This window comes from Aythya ferina (assembly GCF_964211825.1).
Source record: "Aythya ferina genome assembly, chromosome: 19".
In the NCBI taxonomy this organism is placed as follows: Eukaryota; Metazoa; Chordata; class Aves; order Anseriformes; family Anatidae; genus Aythya; species Aythya ferina.
Window position 1 is genome coordinate 10,024,947 of NC_140309.1, and position 21,383 is coordinate 10,046,329.

General features: G+C 40.3%; 2 protein-coding genes across 13 annotated transcripts in view; one reads left to right on the forward strand and one right to left on the reverse strand.

Moving 5' to 3' along the window:
* The window catches only part of VMP1 (vacuole membrane protein 1), a 64,290-nt gene extending 62,693 nt beyond the window's left edge, over positions 1 to 1,597 (forward strand). For all 3 annotated transcript variants that reach the window (XM_084492808.1, XM_084492809.1, XM_084492810.1), the window contains exon 12: positions 792 to 1,597. In XM_084492808.1, the coding sequence (XP_084348934.1) occupies positions 792 to 935 (144 nt within the window). In that variant the 3' untranslated portion in view covers positions 936 to 1,597. The remainder of the gene's footprint in view (positions 1 to 791) is intronic.
* TUBD1 (tubulin delta 1) lies at positions 795 to 21,228 on the reverse strand. 10 transcript variants are annotated; one of them, XR_014684738.1, is made up of 11 exons: positions 21,054 to 21,148; positions 19,726 to 19,920; positions 19,042 to 19,189; positions 18,359 to 18,575; positions 17,488 to 17,719; positions 16,497 to 16,661; positions 15,650 to 15,790; positions 14,947 to 15,130; positions 13,804 to 13,969; positions 12,376 to 12,501; positions 795 to 6,256 (listed from the first exon to the last, which is right to left on the reverse strand). XR_014684738.1 is itself a non-coding variant. In XM_084492805.1 (9 exons), the coding sequence occupies exons 2-9, from the start codon at positions 19,895 to 19,897 to the stop codon at positions 13,867 to 13,869; spliced, it is 1,362 nt and encodes a 453-aa protein (XP_084348931.1). In that variant the 5' UTR covers positions 19,898 to 19,920; positions 21,185 to 21,228; the 3' UTR covers positions 13,471 to 13,866. The 10 variants fall into 10 exon arrangements, 5 of the variants coding, with proteins under 5 accessions (XP_084348931.1, XP_084348933.1, XP_084348929.1 ...); XR_014684739.1 differs by having other exon boundaries at positions 12,372 to 12,501; XR_014684740.1 differs by having other exon boundaries at positions 795 to 8,381; positions 12,372 to 12,501.
* Positions 21,229 to 21,383: the final 155 nt, after the last annotated feature.

A 21,383-nucleotide genomic window follows, 5' to 3' on the forward strand; every position in this document is an offset into this window, starting at 1 on the left:
GGTGGGGACAGAGGAATGTTGTAACTTCAACGAGAGTTCCCTTAGGGTGCGAAGGCAGAGTGAGGTAGCATCCATTTATCTCACACTTCACATTTAATACCCGTAGCTGTCCTTGTAAATGTTTCTTTGCCTGTTTCTTAATAGAAAGATGAAATTAGGGAGGCTCAGTCAGGAAGAACTAAATACTCAGCCGCCTTATATGAGCATTGAAGTGACTTTTGTGCGGTGCGGTGCTGCCCTCCTTTGACAAAAGCCCACAGTTCCGAGTAGCTGTGGAAACGCTCAAAGTGGGACTGCAGAGGTCATCGCGGTAACTCCTGGAAGAAGAATTGGCTCCGAATTGGAAGATAGCACAGTGTGTGCAGTTAAGGAAAAAAAAACATTGTTAACCAATGACCTTATTGTTTTCCTTGCACTGAACATGACAGGGAATGACAGTCAGGGGTTACTAATTCTAAACTCTATGAATTGTTAGCGAAGTCCAAACAATGCTAGGAATAATAAATCACTTCATTAGCACACGAGTAATGATCAAGGATTCATCGTCTGCCCTGCGGTGTATTTGGCAACCCCTCCTGCATTGTCTTTCAAGGGACTAAAGTCAGCTCTAGAGAGGGACCTGCAGGAATCCTGTCAGCTTGCACTTGGTTCCTGTTTTTAATTTGATAAATTACATAATCCAAAAAAATGTTTGGGATTTTCCCTTTCACCCATAAAATGGAGAATTTGCCTTTGTGCTGTCCACTAATCTTCATTTTCCTCCTTTTTCTGTTTTGTCTTTGTCTCTTCAGGGGGAAAACTGGCTATCGTGGATGTTTGAAAAATTGGTGATTGTTATGGTTTGTTATTTTATCTTATCTATAATCAACTCCATGGCCCAAAGCTATGCCAAACGACTGCAACAGAAGATGTACTCTGAAGAAAAAACCAAATGAGCTTGGAAAAAAAACAAAACCCTGGGCTGGGTTTTAACAGACATGAAAAATGACACATCTTTCCACATATTTAAAAATCAGCATTATTCAAAATGGGGAAAAACTTTTTAACATCAATTTTCAACTATAACAGGTTTTTATTTTATTTTGAAAGTAATTTGACTATTAGAGCAGACGTTTCATTGACAAACTTAAAGATATTAAGGTAAGGTATAAATGCTTTACATGTCTGGGTTGTGTTATGGACACATGGAATGGACAATGTGATGTGAAATGTTTAACACAGATGTTGTCCATCCAAACTACTTCCAAAACCAATTTAATATTTCCTGATTTAACTTCAGACTGACCTGAGGGTAACTTTTTATTTTGATGGGTGGCTGTTTTGCTTTTTCCTTAACTTTCAAGACCGTCAAAATGTATATAAATGAATACAGATTGGGTAAAAACTGTTGCATGTCCCTCATGGTAAGGTTATTCCATCTCAGTTCTCCAGTGTCCCATTGCATTGCACGTGCTCTCGGTTGGAAAAGCCACCCTTTAATCTTCATGATGTTAACAGATGATTGATGTCAAAATGCTGAAGCTGGCATTTTTTATTCTGTATATTTAGAATGAAGTTAAGATAAAACTTTATAAAGTCATCTTTGATCATTCCAGAATTTCTTGTGTCAGTCTTTTTAAACTGTTCCTTTTCCTCTCCACTTTTGTATACTCAGTTTCTTTATTAAGCCTTAATCCCATGAAGTGCATGCTTTACTCATCCTTCCTGCACAAATGGTGCTGAAACTGCCCTTTATTCTTGGTTGTTTTTTTTCTTTAAGAACTTCTTACTTAGCAGAAGAAAGTAGAAAGCAAATAACTTGATGTATGGCTCACTGGTAATAACTTGAAGTATGTCTCATGCAGGCAAATTAGCTAGTTAGCTGTGTTTGTTAGCACAAAGCCTTTGTAGACATTTGCCACTGATCACAGCACCACGAGCAATGAAGAGCAAAGATTCCATCTGAGAACAGAACTGGTGTCAAACCCAGCAATGATGTGTAGAGCCATAGGGAACCTTACAGTTCTGCTTTAAAATTCAGACATTTATAGAACATGATTGGTGTGTTCCAGTTGTAATGTGTACGACATAACCCATACCAAAACTGATTTCTTCTGTCTTTAGTAAGTAGATGCCCATTCCACTGCTACAGTGTATGTATTGCAACTCTAACAACTTCAGATCTATTGTTTTTCATTCTTATCCTATGGGGCATTAACAAGAATTTGACTGAATTAGTGTTATCAAAAGGTGAAATATGAGCACAAAGTAGCTAGATTTTGTTCTTGCTTAGGTCAGATTTATCCCTGTATTAGGGTAGGGCAGCTCTTGAGCAAGGTGAGAGAATAAGTATTATGTTCAATCCTGCCTGAATGTCCTCTTGTGTTGCCAACCGTCGTGACATCTCCATGGCTGTACCATCCTGTCGGATAGCTTATCAGACTGATGTTGACTGTTGGATCTCATGGCAACAACAGTCGGTAGGCTGTCTGACATTTTGGTATCTTTCATCTGACCGTTTGCTCATCCATCTCCAACTGTTTTCATTGAACATCAGTAGCATATAAATGTTTTCAGTTCCGGTGGAAATGAGTGCAGAAGTCTCGCAGTGCAGCAGTATGCATCAAGTATCTTTCCAAGGTTCATCTCAGTTGTGTGTAAGGTTTGTAATGTTTATTTTGTATGCTTCATGTATAACTCTAAACATTCTTACTGAGTGAATGGGGAGGCTTGTAATATGGACTTTCTCAGTAGAGCTGCTGACTACATTAAATATCTAAACCTCCAAGTGCTGGAATGCAGTGTGAGATAGTTAAAAGCATAAAGGCCATTCATTTGCCCCAAAGGTTTTTAAAAGATGAATAGTATTTCTTAATTCTTAGCCATAGTAGCTTTTTTTCTTTTTGGCCTAAATAAGGTCTTTGACAGTAATGTAGCAAAGAACTTACTCTAATATAATACCTATTTAAAAAAATAAATAAATAAATTCATAGCTCTTTTTGATACTTTACTTTTTTCAGTCTACTAAAATGTTAATTTGGCACGTTGTAATAGATCGTGCCAGCAGTTCATAGCTCTTTGATTTTTCTTCAGGGTGTTTGGATTAACGAAACAGCTGTTCGCAGCCTTCCCCAGTGTTAGTGGCAGTGGCTTTTCCTCAAATCTGCCATTCATCCCAAGGACACTGGCATTGACTTCACAGTTGTAGTAGTGTCTCATGGTCTTTTGTGAGAGTAAATGAAATTTACTTATTTAGGTTCCTGTATGCTGTCATCCTGAGATGGGGAAATTGTAATAATTACAAAGGGAGAAAAAAAACACTTTCTAAGCTTGACCCAATAACTAATGCCTTTCTAAATGCCTTAGCAGTCTTGTTATAACTATGCCTCCCTGCCTACCGATTAGTGGTGAAAAATTGCTAGACAGACTGAAAGCTTTCCTCTCACTTGTATTTCCATATATTTACACACATACAGTGAGAAATATATACATACTGTTCTGCAAGTCATGTTTGTATGCATCCATTCTGATGAGCTATGCTGTTGTTTTGAAGCTTCTAAAAATATTTAACCAAGGGACTGCTCATTCTACTTGCTTCTGCCTGTTCGGTCACTGAGAGTGTGATTTTGGTAAAAGGTAACAAGTAATAGAAATGGAAGTTATGCAAACCTAGTGAGATTTGAAAATGGAAAGTTTTATGTTTGCTTAAATAAACAAATAACTGATTTCCCGTGTTTATTTCAGCTGGATTGTTTCTGTTTTTGTATATTGAATTCAGTTGTTGTGCTGTGAAATTTATTTCAAGCATTCTCTAGTGAGTGTGAATATAGAAGACAAATTAGTAATTGCGTTTTGTGGCTTCAAAGACGGAGCCTTTAGCATTTCTGCTGAAAATGTGTTTTGCTCCCTTAACCCTAAGTTTCCTTTCATTGTATATATTTTCAATTTTACACTGGAAGCAGTCACTCAGGTAGTTTAAAATGGGTGAGAGAAGGATTCAAAGAGAGCTCTGTTGCAAGAGCAGCAACCTTAGCACGTGTCACTGTAATTTATCTGATTCTTCTTGCAGTTTAGACACTGAATAAATTATTCTTGGAATTAAAAACCACACAGAAGTAAATAGCCCTCATAACAACTAATGGGTGGTTAAACAAGCAAAAGATGACCTTGAGGTGTTAAGATATTTTAGTCTTATCTCTGGGACATGGCTAAATCTCTGCTTTCACGAATGCACTCCCTGTAAATAGGAAACTAAGCAGAAAGTTGGCCAGCAGTTCCACGCAGTGCATCAGAGCTGAGGTCAGACAGGATCACAGCTGATCCCCTCTTTGCACCCTTACCACCTGACCCGTCACTCGTCCCTCCTTGATGTACTCTGCAGGCTGGCTGAGCTGTGAGCACGCTGGCTGGCATGTTCCCCTCCGGGGCAGCCACGATGTACCCGATCAGGGCAAGAAGGATTGTGCTGATGTAAACCAAGCAGGAACGGTCGCACTGGGTCAGCAGACTGGGACGGGCCGTGTCAGATGGAATTGCCCAGTTCCACACCACATTTAGCTCCGTAAAAGCCCCCGGGAGACTTGCTCCCTGTCTCTGCCTGCAAGTCCTTCCCTCCGCCCCAGTGTCACACTGCTGCTTGTTAAAGCCCTCCCCTCTAAAATCACCCAGCTGTCTGTCATGCTAAGAGATGCTTGTCACTAATACTTGAAGATGGCTTAATGCCGTTCCTGAACGTCCTTCCCTGCTGTGCTTTTGGATTTCATTATTTAATTTGTTAGAATCTGCCTCCTCCTCACTGCAGGCAGCGCTAATTGCAAGCACAAATACTGTGGATGTTTCTGTGATCATCAAGCACAAATATAAATGTTAGTGGACAAAATTTATTGCAGGTGTAGAAATAAGTGGTGATTGGGTGTGTTCATTGGAGGTAAAAATAATTGCAGTTTTCTTTGAAGCACATGGTTAAAAAAACAGCTCTGTAATCAGCAGTTAAAAGGTTCAATGTAATCACATGCAGTAATTGAAATTGCTCTTCTGGGATTTAAATTTCTTTTTTTTTTTCTGTAATTTTTTAATTTTTTGTTTCTTTGGAGGGGAAGAAGAAAAAACTACGCAGTAAGTACTTTACCCAGCCTTGACTGGATTGCAGCATTAAGTGGAGCATGAAGGGGGGAGAGCCAGGGAGGGCTTCCTGCTGGGCTCTCGCCCTAGACTGGTCCAGGTGAGGGTTTAATTGCTGGAACCTTGGTGGATTGCTGGAACCTCTTCAGGAAACGGAGTGAAGCAATCTCTTTCCTTGTGTAACAGCCCGCTAATGTGTTCAGAACCAGATAGAGGGTAAATATTTGCATATGCTCTTGCAAACTCATTTTTAAAGGGATTATGCAGAAAAACTCTGAGCTGTGACTTTGTCATTCAAGTTTCTAATTGAGGGCACAGAATGCTAGCAACCTGGCATTTCTTTATCTGTTTCATCCACTCAGCTTTCATAAAAAAGGCAGCACAGCAATATTTTGTTAGTAGCGTGAATAGGAGAGGCTGGGACAACCTGGGCCACTTGTCAAAGTGCAGAAACTGTCATCGAATGTGTGAAGGCTGTCCAGGTAAAAGCAGACAGGAACTGCCCAGTAACCTGTGCTGGGCTTCTTGGCATGCAGCAGGAATTCAGCCAAAGGGTATTTTGGTCAAAAAAGCTGAGTATGGCTCTGTGTTGAATCCAAACTGAAGAGCCTGTTGGGCTCTGAACTCATTCAGCCCATTCACTGCCAGTGATGTTCAGCCGTGTTATTAAAAAATAAGAAATGCCCTTGTGAACCTGTTAAATGGCCCAAGCTTTGTTTTTTTTTTTTTACTGCTGACCTTTTTACTGCTGGAGGGGTTTTTTATTATTCACTCACGGAATGATTCAAAGAGTATTGACTACATTAGCATTAAATCAAAGGTCACCTTTCTTTAAACCTCATTTGACAAGCTGTTCAGATATGGATTTGTAAGGGTGCTGCATCTTCCGTGTTTCAAGGGAGTTACTGCCGGCTTAATTGTTCTGCTTTTCCAAGAAGCTTAAATGAGTTGCCCAGGCAGTTGGTAATAAGGAAACAAGCTGCTATTTCCTGATGAAAAGCAGGAGATAGGACTTGTCAGCTCAGTGCATTGTTCCCCGCTCCGATAGCTGATCTGCAAACCGCACCCATCTCCTGGTGGCCTCAAACTGCTTTTCTGTCCACGTAAAAGGTGTCTTCTTTCTGGTGACTCCTGTGTTCCTCCTCCATGAGGGATCCTGTGGGGGAAGGACTGCGTTTGATGCAGGTGATTTAAGGCATCTCAAATCTAGGGAAACTTACCAACGCTGAAGTGTCAGCCTGGTTTTACGCGATCACAGGATTGCTGACATCAGTCTGCAGGTAGTCACCCGTGAACTTTCTTGGATACTGGCCAACCTACATGAAATTTAAGATCTAAAGCCTTTTCTTTGGAAGGAAGCACTGATACAGCAGGTGTCAGCCAGAGCTCCAAGCTAGTTGGGCACCACCAGGGGCCTGTGTGCCTGGGAAGGTTAAGATCTGCTTTGAACCATTTGACAAAGTCTAATAATTTATTTTTTTTTTTAAAGATCAGATGCTTTTCCCAGAGCTTGTTCTGTTTGTATGCAGTGACTTTGTGGTACCTCTGTTTTCTTTCTGACATGTCAGGAAAGAGACTGGCAATTCTCTTGCAAAATTAACTCATGCTAACTAAACCACAAATACTTCATTTGAGGCTCACACTTGCATGTAGGAACCATGTGAGTTTTAAGGGACCATTTGTCTTTCCTGAGACTATGTGTTTATTAGGTTCATTCCATCTGTTAAAAGCCTTGAAAAAGGCTTGAAACAGCAATTTTGAGTGCTTGGCATTTCTTTTCTGCATCTGAAAGAAACTGGACTTGCTTAAAGGAAAAATGAACCTTTAGGATTACAACTCTGTACAGCTGTGTTCACAAAAACTCTGCCGTGTTTCTCATTTGCTGCAGCTGTTTTCTTGATAGCTGTAATATTCAGGATATTTCCATAAAAACAAATTTTGCATTTCTGATTCCCTGATCCTCGTGTCTCACTTCAGTCCAGATGACCTCTTGTGACCTGGTCACGTGTGCCCATGCATGTTGCATAAGGAGACTCGAGATGGGGAGCAGCAGGAAGAGAAACTTTTTAAGATGCCTGAAGCAAGTATTTAGTTAAGCTCAAAGTAAAGGTTGACAAAAAAAAAGTTCAAAGCAGTATTTCTACTAGACCTTTGCTAATGCAATTGGTGATCCTAATTCTGTTGGCTCACTTAACAGTTGTATGTAAACTTGTCTTAACTACTTCTGCATGTGGCAAATCACACTGCAGCACTTCTGCACGAACTAAAAAATGTGATGGCTGCTCACCAGGAGCCTGGTGTTTTTTAAGTGAAGTGTGGAAGTCTCCTGTGCGGGGCTTTGGCAAAAGATTTCAGCTCTGAGCGAGATGATCGTTATGATTAAATGACTAATGAAAGTGCTTAACTATTTGGCAGACCTGAGCCTGAGAGCCCTAGCTTAACATGGTTACTTGTGGCTCATCTGCTCAGCTCTTCTTGTAGCCCTGACTGTCCTTGGTGCTTAGCACTTTTTGGACAAGTTCAGGCTTGACTGTTGACTGGAGTTTTGTTCGACTTGAGCAAGATCCCATGTGTACTAAAGCACGTTCAGTTTCCTTTATGCACTGAAAAATAGGCTATCCTTTCACAGTCTGCATTAGGTTTAGATGCAATTATACTTCACTGTGAAAATACTGGGTTTGTGGAGAAGCCTGACTAAATCTTTATAGAGGAAAATAATATGAAAACCTGAGTTAAGGAGTAGTAGGGAGGGAATGGAAGCTTTCTTCTTGTGAGAAGAGTATTTAATTGGATTTCTGTTCATCAGTTGCCAAACACTAGTATAAGGTTTCTCCACCAAAATTCAGCCTTGGAAGGAGAATTTCTAACTTACAGTGTCAAATAGCTGTATGAAACATTTGCTGTCCAGGTGACTCAGAGTCACGTTGTAATACAGGTTGAAGTTGCTCAAAGTGCGGTGAGGAGGAAATTTCCCAGTGTTTTCTTTGCACGTGGTAAGAATGCATGCCATCCAGCAGCAAACAGGCTTACAAGGGAATACGTATTCTCGAACTCGGTATTGTTCTGAGCCATCTGGAGAGCAGTAGCTCTGAACTACTGCCCAGCTCTGACCATTCTTATTGAGGATTATAATGAACCTACAGCTGCCCTTGCCAACCAAGAAGTACAGAGTCAGTATTTTATTACACCTTCAGCATGTGGGATAAGGCTGCTTTCCATTTGGCTCCTCCAGTGGTGTTCTGCTTACATGCTTCAGTAAATGATCTATTACATATTGGAGCCTGCTGGGCAAAAGTTCAAATTAAATCATGCCATCTGACCACAATTACACCATTCTCAGGCAACTGAAGTGTATTTTTGTGAGCCTTTGAATAAACATTACACTGTATGTGTAACCAAATATGTACAATAATCATTTCTGGAGAACGCACCCATTTAAATGCACATATACCATTTAAGTGGTATTAATTTCTCATCATGTATAATTAGGGAAACGAGCTCACAGCTTACTGAAGCTCAAACAAGAAGTGCTGAGAAATGTTTCTTCTGTCTTTTTTCTATTAACCAGTGGCTTATTTTAGTTTCTTTTTTTTTTTTCTTTAAAAATGGGAATATTGGCCTAGAGAAAGTCCTCATCTTGCCTATTTTTCTCTTATATGTAACACTCCATATTTAGAAAAGAAAAAACTGCTTCCAAGACAAGCAGACAAGACTTTCTGCAACCTTATTCACGTGGCTCCATACGGAGGCCTGTGACATTGCTTTATGCTGCTAAACTCTCTTAGCAGTCACCATTCAGAATTTCTCAGGCATGTATGAGCCATGGGGTTGAGGTTTAAACTTCTTCCATTTATTCACTGTAGTGCAACCATGAGTGCTGTCATGGAACATACACACAAAAATTGCCTTGAAAATTCCTGGTTCCTAAGGAGCAGAAGCAGCCTCTCTTATCTCTTATCTCAGGCTATCTTCAGCCTTTCCAATTTGCCCTGTATAACTGGCAATGAAATTCGTTGGAAACACCACCCTACTTGCAGCTGTTCATGCTTCTGGGAAAGGGTTAAGCAGGTTCTGCTGATTCACTGAGGTAGGTGACTCATTACCCCCACCCGGACAGAGGGGAAGTGGCTGTCTAGAGGGAGAGGATTCATACAATGTGAAATCAGAAGGGTCCATTGTGAACTTCCAGTTCGACTGAAAGAGCCGGAAAGGCTCTATAGTTAAAATTCAGGATTATCAGCTCTACATCCAGGCGGGTTAAAGGCTGTCTGAGTGTCCAAGCCATGCTTCTGGAGCGTGGGCAGAGGTGGGGTAGGAAGCCCAGAGGCAGGCTTGTGGAGGAAGCCTATGCTGGAATTTGCTGTATTGGTAAAGCAGTGTCTGGGTTGCCCTTGAAAGCAGTAGAGGAAAGGCAGCAGCTCAGTTCCTTTTGAAGCTTTTCATAACACATCAGACCCATGAATCATGTTCCTGATGACTGTTAGGTGTTTTTTTAAGGTGGTGTACAGCAAAACTTGGACTTGGACACTCTGACATCAAAGAATACTTATTTTTGGATGTTTGGTCTGTTGTTTCATAGTATTTACCTATACTGAATTTATTAACAAATGCAGAAGGGAATGAATTATTCATTCAATGCCCTTTTGTACCTTAATGTTTCCTAGTTGTGTATTGGCTGGTAATTCATACATAACTTCCTTCTTTCTTACTGATAGAGTCCTGGTCTTTGTGGAAACCACAAGTTTTTGCCCTTAATCTAGAACTGTTCCTGTCTCGTAAATTAGTGCAGGTAATCCTCTTAAAAGCCCCTACACATATTCAGTAAAGTTCTGTCATTTCTTTACTGGTAATTAGTCTTACTTTATAAGCACTGACATGTAAGTCCAAATAAATGGTATTTATATCAGGGCCCTGTCACTTGCCTGTTACTGCCTTTTAAGAACTTGTAACATGTTAAACTTTGGTCCTGTTTGTTGGTGACCAAATAAAAGTTACCCTATTCATTAAATATTTCTGCTATAGTTAGTCCTTCAAGCAACTTCCAAGTGTGCTGCACCTGTCCATTACAAAAAACAATAGTGAGATTTGACGCATTGTTCCATGGTTTATAGACATCCTGTGAGTAGTTCACCTAAAACTGGGTAGGTCAAGGCCACTGATTCTGCTGTCCCTGCCTCGGTGAGCCATTGGCTTGTGCTGACCTCTGATTACCTCACTGATTTACATTTCTAATGAAATAAAGGCCCTTTGCCAGGCTCAGGCTATCCTTTACACAATTAATTTTCTCGATAAAACAGAAAAGGACTATTTTACCTTCTAATATAACTTTAGATGATGAAAATTTGGTAATAGTTATTCACTTCCTGTCACTGTGACCCTCTCTCCTCTCCACATCCTGGGGAAAAAATAGAGGAATCCAGCCATAGATCAAAAAATGAAGGCTTAGTTTGGGAAAGGGTGTGAGAATTTCAAAACTGAGGTCAGCAGTGAAAAACACTGACAGGAAGAAGCCTAGAGAGGCCTAAAATAATTCCTAACAATCTCTTCTCCAGCAAAAGGGACTAGAGCAGCTAATACAACAGTTACAGTTCTGTTTTTGCCTCTAGTTTCCTTGTAGTTTTGAGAAGTCTGTTGTCAAAATTTGGCTGATGGGCTTTAGCCTCTATTGCTGCTTTGAAAATTGTTGTTTTTGCATGGAAGCAGTATTTTCCCTGAATCCTAATTGTGAACAAGTTCCTGCAGAATTACCCTTGTTAAGCAGTAACGAACTTGCTGGCCTAGTGCTACCTTTGAGCTGTAGTATTTTTCTTCCTTGCTGTTCATATGCTGTAACTTGAGATTAAATAAGGAAATCCCTGTTTTTGCTTTAGGGATATAAGCCTCAGCTGTGTGCTGTGTTTCCTGATGTGGCCCAAATTCTGCCAAACTTAAGGAAACCTAAATATCCTGCTCTTTTAACTGAAAGTGATATAAGCCATAAATAATATATGTGGCTATAAAGAATGGATAAATGGCTCTACGTTGTTCACAGCTGCACTAAGTGCCTGCTTTGCTTGCTTCATGCTCAGAATTATAAATACATAGAGATAATGCAAAATTATTTGTGCAATAAAGTTGCTTGATATAGTAGTACAATAACTTACTGCTCTCTTCCTTACTTCTGGAAGGACTTATTTGTATAAGCTTTTTAAAATCTTTTACCTATCCAGTGTAACACTGAGGAAGAATATGCGTTCCTGGGTCTTAGTTATTTTTTTCAGAAATTAATATTTTTCATTTCTGATACTGGAAGAAGTTCTTAGTCTGATAGCATTATCTGTTGAAAACACTAAGGAAATTTATTTCTATGTTGCTAAACATCCTGTGCCTTTTTAAGGAGGAAAGAGGGAGAACCTCACCATACTGTCGGCTTTCCTGACCCTTTGTTCCTTGCAAACTTGAATTGCCCCTTCTGTTTATCTTAATGTCTTATGCAATCTTTCCTCCAGTTTCTTGTGTGAAAATGCTGAAATTAAAGACAATGGTTTAAACTGACAAAAATACAAGACCAGAAAAGCCCTTCTGATCATAACAGTCCCCTAACTCTGAGCTGCCAGGAAGTAGTTTAGTGAAAAAATATGAAATAATCGTAAATAATTGTATATTAAAATGTAATTATAGAAATAGTTTTAAACTTCCGAACAGTATAGGGCCTGAAGCATGTCTGAGTAGTTGAACCATGATTATTGTGTCATCCCCTTTTGAGAGGGTGTTCCTAAAACAGGAATTAAAGCAGCCGAGTGAAAACAGAAAGCAAACCGGACTGAGTTGGATTGTGTACTATGGTTTTCCAGAAGAATATTTTCAAAATCTCTTGTCATAAATGTAAATGTCTTTTTATATTTTTATATGAAAAGTTACCAGGTATATTTACCCCCTCTGCATTCTCCTGTTTTCCTTCTCTCCTGCATTCAACCCCAACCACACCCACAAACGATCCTCTAATGAGTCAGATGTTGAACTGAAGCACTAACATAGCTCTTAATTTACACAGGTAATTTTTCTGCATGGACTAGGCTCAACTCTTAATGTTGTGTGCTGACAGTTCCCCTACTAGTAAAAGGCTCCTGAAATTTATTTTTGAACATGTAAGAGATTAATATTGCTTATCTATAAACTGCCATGAAATTTATCAGAATCCATTGTGGCTTGCACTGAAACTAAACCATTCCAGTGACCAGCTATTGCTCTATCTGTATTTGAGCAATTCTGAACTTAGCTCCGGTGCTTACTTACTTCAGGTTCAATTGTACAGTTACTTGAATCTTGTCAACAAATTTGTTTGCCGTTCCAGATCTCGTGTGCCAGAGCTACTTTAAGAACAGTTGCTCCTGGGGTGGGTTTAGTGCTCCTGTTCCTGGCCTGAACAAAAGTGAAGAAATAAATGAAACCAGGAAAGGAAATGAAGATAAGAGTAATGTACGGTGTCTGCTGCCCACTAACTGAAGCTCAGCAGAATTACAAAGCCACTTCTGCATCTGCTACTGTGTTAATTCATTAAAGATCTAAAATCGAAATCAGAATTTCTAACAGGGCAAGACTTCTGTGTGGGCTTTGTTAGCCATACTACGGGCTTGCTCATCCTTTACTTAAAGATGAAGCCTGGCAGAAAATAGCACAGACTTAAAGGGGAACTATGATATTGTCCATTTCTCAAAAAAAAAAAAAAAAAGGTCTTTATTTTAAAGGCTTCCAGTACATGCCCCCATGTACTATTGCAGTCTCTTGCTCCTGTAACTGGCTGATGTGTCTGATGTTTGCGAGCTGCAGCTTTGCAGTGGCACCACCTTGTGGTCGTGGTAAAATTTGTCAAAATAAAAACAAAACACTGTTTCGTAAATCAACTTTTGAAATTATACATTATGTTACACTATATTGCAGGGACTTGCATCTGGAGTCTACCAGCAATTCTCCTTCTAGGTCTTTTTAAATAATTAAAAATAGATATAAATTACCTGCTTCTAACTCTGTAACATAGGAAGAAAAGTTGTAGTTTTCTCTGTTAAGCCTATAGTTAACCTGTAACAAATGGCCAAGATCTCCAATATGCTATATATGTTATTTTAAAGTAGTAGGTAGCACAAACATGGCACAGTGAAATGGACAGGAAAGCATACAATTCATTATAATCTCTAATATTTTTTGAAGATACCAAGAAAATGAACACCCCGTTCTTTTTTTTTTTTTTTTTTTTTTTTTTTTCAGATGGCTCAGAATTTCCAGTGTTTTGTCATGATTACGGCCCTTAAAGTAGAATTTGGGCCTTACTTTGCTGTAAAAGACGAAGTGGCAGTCTATTGGCTTCTGAATAATATACAAATGGAGTTTGGATTCATAATTCCAATACTGTGCATTTTTATTAACATTGAAGCATTCTAGGACAAAGTGTTAACATGAAAAGTTGGAAGGGGAGAAGCCAGAATGCCTAGAGAAAAATCCTTTCTTATTGAAAGTCTTCATAAAATAAATATGCAAGTACTAAAAATGATGTTCAAAAATTTAGCTACAGCAGATAACTGTATTGAAAAATAATTATATATATTAAATATGAATAATATCTGCCCATATGAATATACTCAGTTCCCATTTAGTTCTTACTATTCTAACACACTCACACAGTGCTCATAAGACTGAAAAATAGTTATAGTCCAGTAATTTATGTACTTTAGGAAACTGATGGAAGGTCTTCCAGTGCTGGATTCTTTCAGGAAGAGACCATTTCAAAAATCAAAGGATGGTGTAACTGGAGATAACTTGTTCCAGAGCTGTGAAGCTGTCCAAGAAGTCTTCCTCTTCAATTCCGTATTTAGTGTACTGGTGAACATAGGCTCTGTGGGAGGTCACAGCAGAAAAGTGGTAAGACATTAGAGATGAATGAAACCTCTGACACATGAAATCAGGCCGTATAGTTACTGTAACAACTTCAAATGATGGTTGGTTTCTACCTTGCTCTCTGGAACTCATTTTGTAATTCATAGTTACAGATAAGTCATGACTTATTTCTAATAGCATTTATTACTTTGTATACTGGTTGAGGAGACAAAATTGCATCTAACAAAATGGGCCTAAATGGGAAATGGAAGGAGCTGTGATTATTAAATGAGAAAAATAATTGATAGATTTGAGATGCAAAACCTAAGCCTGTGTGTGCAGGATGGCTTGGTTCTCATCAATGGTGTTTTTGTAGTAGGTGGTAAAAATAGGAATGCAGCTAGTAGGTGCAATCTTTCTCCTTTGACTTTTAGTCATAGAATTCCTGTGCTAGAAACTCAGAATTAGTAGACATTTGCTGTGACACCTGGTAACTTTGGGTTTATGGTGATCAAAGTAAAGAGTCAATTATTTCTTAGATTTCTTGTTTCTAATGAAAAATCAAACTAATGGAATTGGAGCCTGAGTAACAGAATATTTTTGAACTAAACTAGGAACTTATTTCCTGGAATGTCCAGAATGTCTGTATACAATTTAGAAACTGCATGATCACTGAAAGAGTTTGTGTATTATTTTTAGAATGGTCAGTCTGGAACGCACTAAATTTTGGGAGCTCTAGTATTGAGAAAATGGTCAAATTGACAGCCCTAGAATATGTACTGTTGCTTATCCACGGAACATAAGCTCTGTTCTGTGTAAGGTAAGCACCCTGCCATCATGTTTCAAGCATAAAAATGTTTCCACTAAAGTGTGGGAATAGCGTTTATGCTTATTCACAATTACTTTGTTGAAAAAGAGAGTTTTATTACAGTGATTTTGCTACTTCTGAAGATAACAACAGCTCTAAATGAAATGAGCACAATTATTTTCACTTACTTGGAAGCAAACATATTCCAAGCTTTGCGTACAACGTTGTCAAGAGGTTTCAGCAGGAACTGGCTATTGCTAACCAGAGAAGCAGACTTCTCATACTTATTAAATGCTCTTGGTGTTTTCCATGCACTAAAAGCATCCTGAGGGTTTAACCATGACGTATATAATGAAGGATCTCGGAAACTTCCTGTAGCAGAAATAAGAAAGCCATTTTGATAAATGTAAAGCTACAAGGTGTTGTTTCTTGATCTCAGTAGTCCTGGGTGACCCAATCAAGGTTTGACAGCTCAGGCCAGGCTTTGAAAAAGTCCGCAGACTGGTCAGCCTGTTGTAAATGTAACTGCTTTAAACAGATTCATTACGTTATCTAGGAGTGTACTCTTGTATCAGTACTTCATATGTGAGCTATGCTCATCACTCCAGAATAAATATATTTTCAGACAACATAGCTAAGAATTCTAACATGTATACAGACTTCAGTCTCTTCTTCCTTCCCTGGAATGCTTTAGGAAAAACAGAAATCCAAGTTGTAAATACAACAGCTTTAACCAATTACACAACATGTCCTTGGACATTAAAATCTTTCTAGAGGAAATATTGGCCCTGCTAGTTTTCTTTTTTTTTCCTCACTTTCATCAGAAATGGTTGTGAAGGAAACAGTGAGATGTGAAATGAATCGCTATGACATTGTTCTTTTCCTTCTCACCTAAGTCTGCACTGTGCGTATCTTTTCCTCTCAGGATAACCAGGTTGGCAATGGAAGTATTGAAATGCAGCAGCTTGTTTGTGGAATGGCTGGAGGGAACAGAGGAGCCTGGACGTGGCGGCTGTACTTGCCAGTCAATGCCTGTGAGGTTTTAGCAAACAAGATATAAAATAAAGTTAATGTTTCATGAAGTACGGATTCAGACTAGCTGATGAGCGTTAGCTAACTAACACTGCCCCAAGCTGAGATCATGTTAGGGTTTGTAGTTTCTACATGTTAGTTAAGCAGCAATTACACAATTCTCAGAGAAAAACAGAGTTCATCCAGCACTATTTGTCTGGCAGTCACTAGTCTTACCAGAGAAAATAGATACTTGTCTCTATAGTTAGCAGTCTGCCAGCCCATTCTTTGCATAACTGGAAGTTTTACTGAATTCTCAATGTAAATGATATGGGAAAGCTAAGCATATGATTTTTATTAGTAGAAGGTGTAACAAGAAAAAAACATAGCAAAACTAATGATCCAAAGAATGTTCCAAATGTATCATTTAAATTAAGTACACGATCAAAACTGTTGGTTTGCTTTGCATATTTTCAATAGTTATAATTAACAGAGATGTCTGGGAGCAAAAACAGAAGCAAGCCAGGAGTTGCTGTGGCAGCTGAGTAGTTATAGAAGCAGCTGGCTATGTAGAGGCAAATTCCTGCTGTCTGAGGGCAGCAACTTGTTTCTGAACTGACTGACTAAAGTTAGTCAGTGAGCTCCAGAAAACAATAAGCTTTGTTTTAACTGTAAAAATGTATGCTTTAAGAGTGATGGATGCTGAAGATGAGTGAATGCTATTTACCTTCTTCCATTTTAGCATTAGCAATAAGCATTTGCCTTAGATGTTTGATGAGTCCAGGCCAACTGAATGTGCTATATGCAAGGGAATTTTCAGGCATCTGAGGTATGTTACGAAGACCCAACATCTTGAATTCAGGATGTGGAACTAATGTCTCCATTAAATCTCCTGGAAAAAAAAAACAACACAACAGTTGCTCATATTTGACAAAATTATTACATAGGCTAGTTAAAATGGGAGAAGAGCATGAGGAATTTTACAAAGATCTAGTAATTTAAGAAACAAAACAAGATATATAAAGGTTACATTTAACAAGTATACAGACGCATCAGACAAAATGCAAACTCTTCCTACTTACTACCGAGTTCTATACGAGCAAGTTAGCAACACTTATTCTAAAGCGATTTGTGTTGCTTCATAGCCTGGTTTGAAATCTCAAAAACCTTATACACTGCTGAAAAGATTAATAGGAAGATGAGAAATTTTAATTTTACAAGCAGACCCCTGGCAATATGGGTACCTTTCTCTAATCCCAAATGTCAGCCAATTGCTTGTTGCTACCAAACTGCACGCTAGCTTGTCTTCTGAGCTGCTCACAAAACTGACATTGTTTGTTTCTCTTCAACAGAAGAGAAACTGGTTACTTCTAACCTAATGCAAAATGTAAAAACTCAGTCCAAAATTACCGTCCTGCAGAAATTTCCTCTGAAATGCAAATAGGTACAAGGGTGGCTGTAGTCAGTTGAAAAACGAGAAACATGGTTCTTTTGGTAAAGAATGAAACCAGAAGCTGGGGTATCTAATTTTGACTGTGCTTCAAAATTGGGGTTGAACTTCTAAATAACTTAGTCTTTTGCTTCACTTTTCTTATCTTAAGCCTTGGGAATTATCCAAAAACTTGAGGAAGGAAACTGAAGAACTTAAATTCACAAAATGAAATGGGTACAGAAAGATAAATGAGAATGCATTAGGTGGCTATATTACAGTTAGATACCTAATGGGTTTCTGCTATAGTGTATGCCATCTTCTGCTGTGTAAGTGGGCTGGAAAACACTCCCCAGCTGATGTGCAATGACTTGATTTACATCCTTGAAGGAGATCTGTTTCATATGCATCAGCTGAGCACAGATCTTGTGGATGACATCATTTTCATGAACAAGAAGAGCATCTGATGACTGATATAGATGTGACAGAGTCAAAACAGAGTTGTAGTTTTGAACAATGACCTGAACAGGAAAAAAAAACAAAACAAAACAAAACAAAACACACAAAACCATGCAAATGAGAGTCAAACAACTTAATCTCTTTCTAGTTTATATTTCTCTGGCTACTGTCATTTCCTCAATTACGATTTAGGAAGTGACTCATTTTTTTTTACCAAAGTGCAGAATGAGGTCAGGAGCTAGCACAGCTGTTTGATGGAAAGAGAACAAGACCTGTGAAAATCATGTTACCCATATCAGTTCAGAATAGAATCTGTCTGGGAAGTGATTATAATGTTCAGATATTATTGTAACAGGAAATGTATAGTTAGCTTGTAGAGCTTCTCATGAAACTGCACTGTTCCTTAGAAATTATATTAGTAACCTTAAATGTTTTGTTGTTATTAGCTTGAGATCTTAGTGATTTTGATAAATTTGGATTTTTTTTTTTTGTGAAACTGCGTAACCAAATGTTAGGCAATTTCTTAGCTATGTTACTTTGTCAAGTTTAATGTTCAAAAAGTGAACTGTTTTTCATTTCTAGTTTATTTTACTTGCAGATATTTTGTTTTGCTCATCAAAAGTAAACAGTTTATTTAAATTGCTCTCTCCACATCTGTGATTATGAACTTGCAGAGTATCTCTGGGAAAAATGACATTCACCTCACCAGTGCCGTAGGGCCAGATAACATGGTTTAGTATAAACGAGGATGGAAAAGCATCTCTTAAACACTGCGTCACAAATGCTCCTAAACCAGATCCTGTACCACCAGCCATGCTCATTATCGTGAAAAATCCACCAAGTCGGTCACATTTCTCTGCTTCTTTTTGGACCAGATTCATGATTGCTTCTTTGTGTCTAGGCCCATGAACAGTGTAACTGTTGGAGAAAAGGAACAAGATGTTTTCTTTCTTTTAAAAGGAAAAAGAGCAAGACATGGCAGGTTTTAGCAAAATAAAAACAGTAAGGTCAGCCTTAAAAAAGGATATGTTTCTTTGTATTACTTATGTAACCTGGAATTATGTCACCCATTCTGTCTGTGGCAAACAATCCTCTGCTGCGATATTTATTTTGCAAAACATCTGTTTATAAATTGCACTTATCGCTTCCTCTTCTTAAATATATTCACTCTATTCTAAAACCTTACATTTTCACTGTAAACAATTTTATCTTGCAAAAAGCAGTGTAGAAATTTTGTTGTAATGTATGTTGCTCTTCTACCTTAAAAATAAATTGTTACATACTCTGTACCTCACACAGCTGCAAGAGTATCACTCCTAGGGAGTGCAGACAGCTCATTAGTCTCTACAGTTTTGTTAGTGAAGCTGGAAATGAGAGTTCATACCCATTTGCCCAGTTGTTCCCAGACCCTTGCTTCTGACAGAAGTGCGAATGATCATCATATTTCCAGTAGCCAGACTTGGCAGCTATTGACAAAGTTTGGCTGATTACTTTAGGTTCCATGTCAACAAGTACAGCCCGGGCAACAGGTACTGGATAGGAAGAAAAACAAAACTAAGTGCTAATGTTACAACCTGTTGTGTAAGATAGAATTGCATCATGGACCGAGATGTATTCCTTCCATCCATATAAGCTGACCTAGTACAGAAAACAACTTGGCAGTGTCCTGGATTTCTGGAGAACCATTGATTGCTCTAAGGATGGATCTGAACCCTATAGACACAGATCTTTCAGGAAAGAAATCTCTTGTTTGATAACATCAGATTCAGACAATCCAGGCCCTATTCCAGGTATTACCTATCTACAGGGGAAAATGCAGGTGTTTGGCAGGGAAGGTCAGTTACACGTGTTCAGTTTCCAGCTGCATTACTGGCAGACTTGCTCTGTGGCCTCAGGCACTCTACTGTGCAGTGATTTTACTTCCATGGTTGTTAGTGATGTCATGAAGGCAGAGGGTTGCAACAATTCTTCAAAACTGGAGGGAAAACTTTTATTATTTCTGCATTCTTATCTGCATTAGGCTGGAAACCAGACCCTCTGTGGGAAGCGAAACGTTTAAACATCATACCTCCAGATTCTGCCTCGATGAAAAAGCGTTCTTTACATGCATCGTGGTAGGATTCATTCTCCTTCTTGGAACACAATCCGTGTGTGCCATGGACATCACTGCAGATAGCATTAAACACCTCACGACCAATTTGATTACCACACTGTCCGAGCTGGACTGTCACTAGTGACATGCTTATTCACCTTGTGCTTAATCCTAAAAAGAAAAGTATGCCTTCAGTAACTGTGGAAAACAGAAGCTAAAAAAAGTTCTGATAAGTGGAATTCTGATCACTTTTGTGATTTCTGACAACCTCTAGTGAGGATGAAAAACCTATGCAATAACCACTGGCTACTTGATGTGAAATACTGACTGTCAGCGTTTTATTCTGAGTGTCAAAAGAATGCAGGTGGCACTTGACAATATATCATTCTGCCTACAGGGCTGAGGTCAACCATTAGGCAAGGAGAGTCCAGTTTTCTAATGTTTGCTTAATAAGGCAGGGTAGAAGTGACTAATTATAAATCCAACAAAGCTCTAGGTTAGGCTCTAAAGGCGTATTAAACACAGTAAGTGCCATAGGGCTTAAGAAACATGAAGCCTGTCCCCAAGTCTCATTGACTTCCAGTCCTGCACTGCTGTGCGCCTGGTGCCAAAATCTGCTGAGATGACAGTGGGATTCCCTACACTTCCACCACGCAAAGTTTTTGATACAGTACTGGTATGTTTGACGTTTCCCCCACTCAGCTTTTTGCAGTAGCTGTTTTTGCACTTCTCTATTTATACAAAAAAAAACAGTTTGTTTGGTTGTTTTTCCAAACCGACTCCGTTATTCCGGGCTATTTTCTATCACCACCCCAGCTGTGCTGGAGCACTTTGCACCAGCATTCTTTGGAACGCCGCCAGCGCCTGCCAGCGGCCCCCGCTGCGGCCAGGTAGGTGAGATTTTTAACCCCCGGGCCCGATTTCGGCGCTGCAGCCGGGCGGCGCCCGCCAGCCTCGGGCCAGCCCGGGGCCGATAACCCCCCCACACACACACGACGCCCGCTGAGGGCTCCCCGCCGGCCCCCTCAGCCCCCCTCACACCCTCGGGCCCCGCTCCCGGCCCTCCCGTCAGGGCTCCGCAGCGCTGACAGGGCCCGGCCCGCCCCGGGGGGCCGCCATGTTGGCGGGGCCGCCCGGCCCTCACACAGCCCGGCCTCCGCCCGCTCCCGGCGCCTTTCTCCTCGCCACCGCCCCTCTCCCGGTCCCTCCCGGCCCCCCCCGGGAGAGCGGGGCCCTCACGAGGTGCCGGAACCGGCCCCGGCCCTAAACTCGGCCCCGGCCCCGGGCGCCCCCTCAGGGCTGACCTCGGCGCCCCCCCTGCGCTGAGGCGCTGGGGCAGAGACGGCGCATGCGCGAGCGGCCGCCTGAGGGAGCCGCTTCCCCGCCGGGCCGGCCCGAGCCGCGCCTTCGAACAGCCCGCCTCGCGCATGCTCACCAGGCACTCCGGGCAGCCCGGCGGGGCTCCCGGCTTCACGAAGCACTCTGCGCATGCTCTCTCCCCGCGGCTTCGCCGCCCTTTCTGCGCAAGCTCCGTGCCGGCAGCGAGCGAGGAGGACGTGCACCGCGCATGCCCGGCCGCCTCTCCGCGCCCGGCCGCCCGGCCGAGTCCCTCTCCGCGCATGCTCGGCGCGGCG

Excerpts from the sequence above, each read along its gene's own strand:
- TUBD1 (XM_084492805.1), bottom strand. The coding sequence starts at position 19,897 with ATGTCACTAGTGACAGTCCAGCTCGGACAGTGTGGTAATCAAATTGGT. Across the intron at positions 16,662-17,487 it reads CTATAGCAGAAACCCATTAG|GAGATTTAATGGAGACATTA; the intron begins GTATCTAACTGT and ends TTTTTTTTCCAG. Across the intron at positions 15,131-15,649 it reads TACGCACAGTGCAGACTTAG|GAAGTTTCCGAGATCCTTCA; the intron begins GTGAGAAGGAAA and ends TTTCTGCTACAG.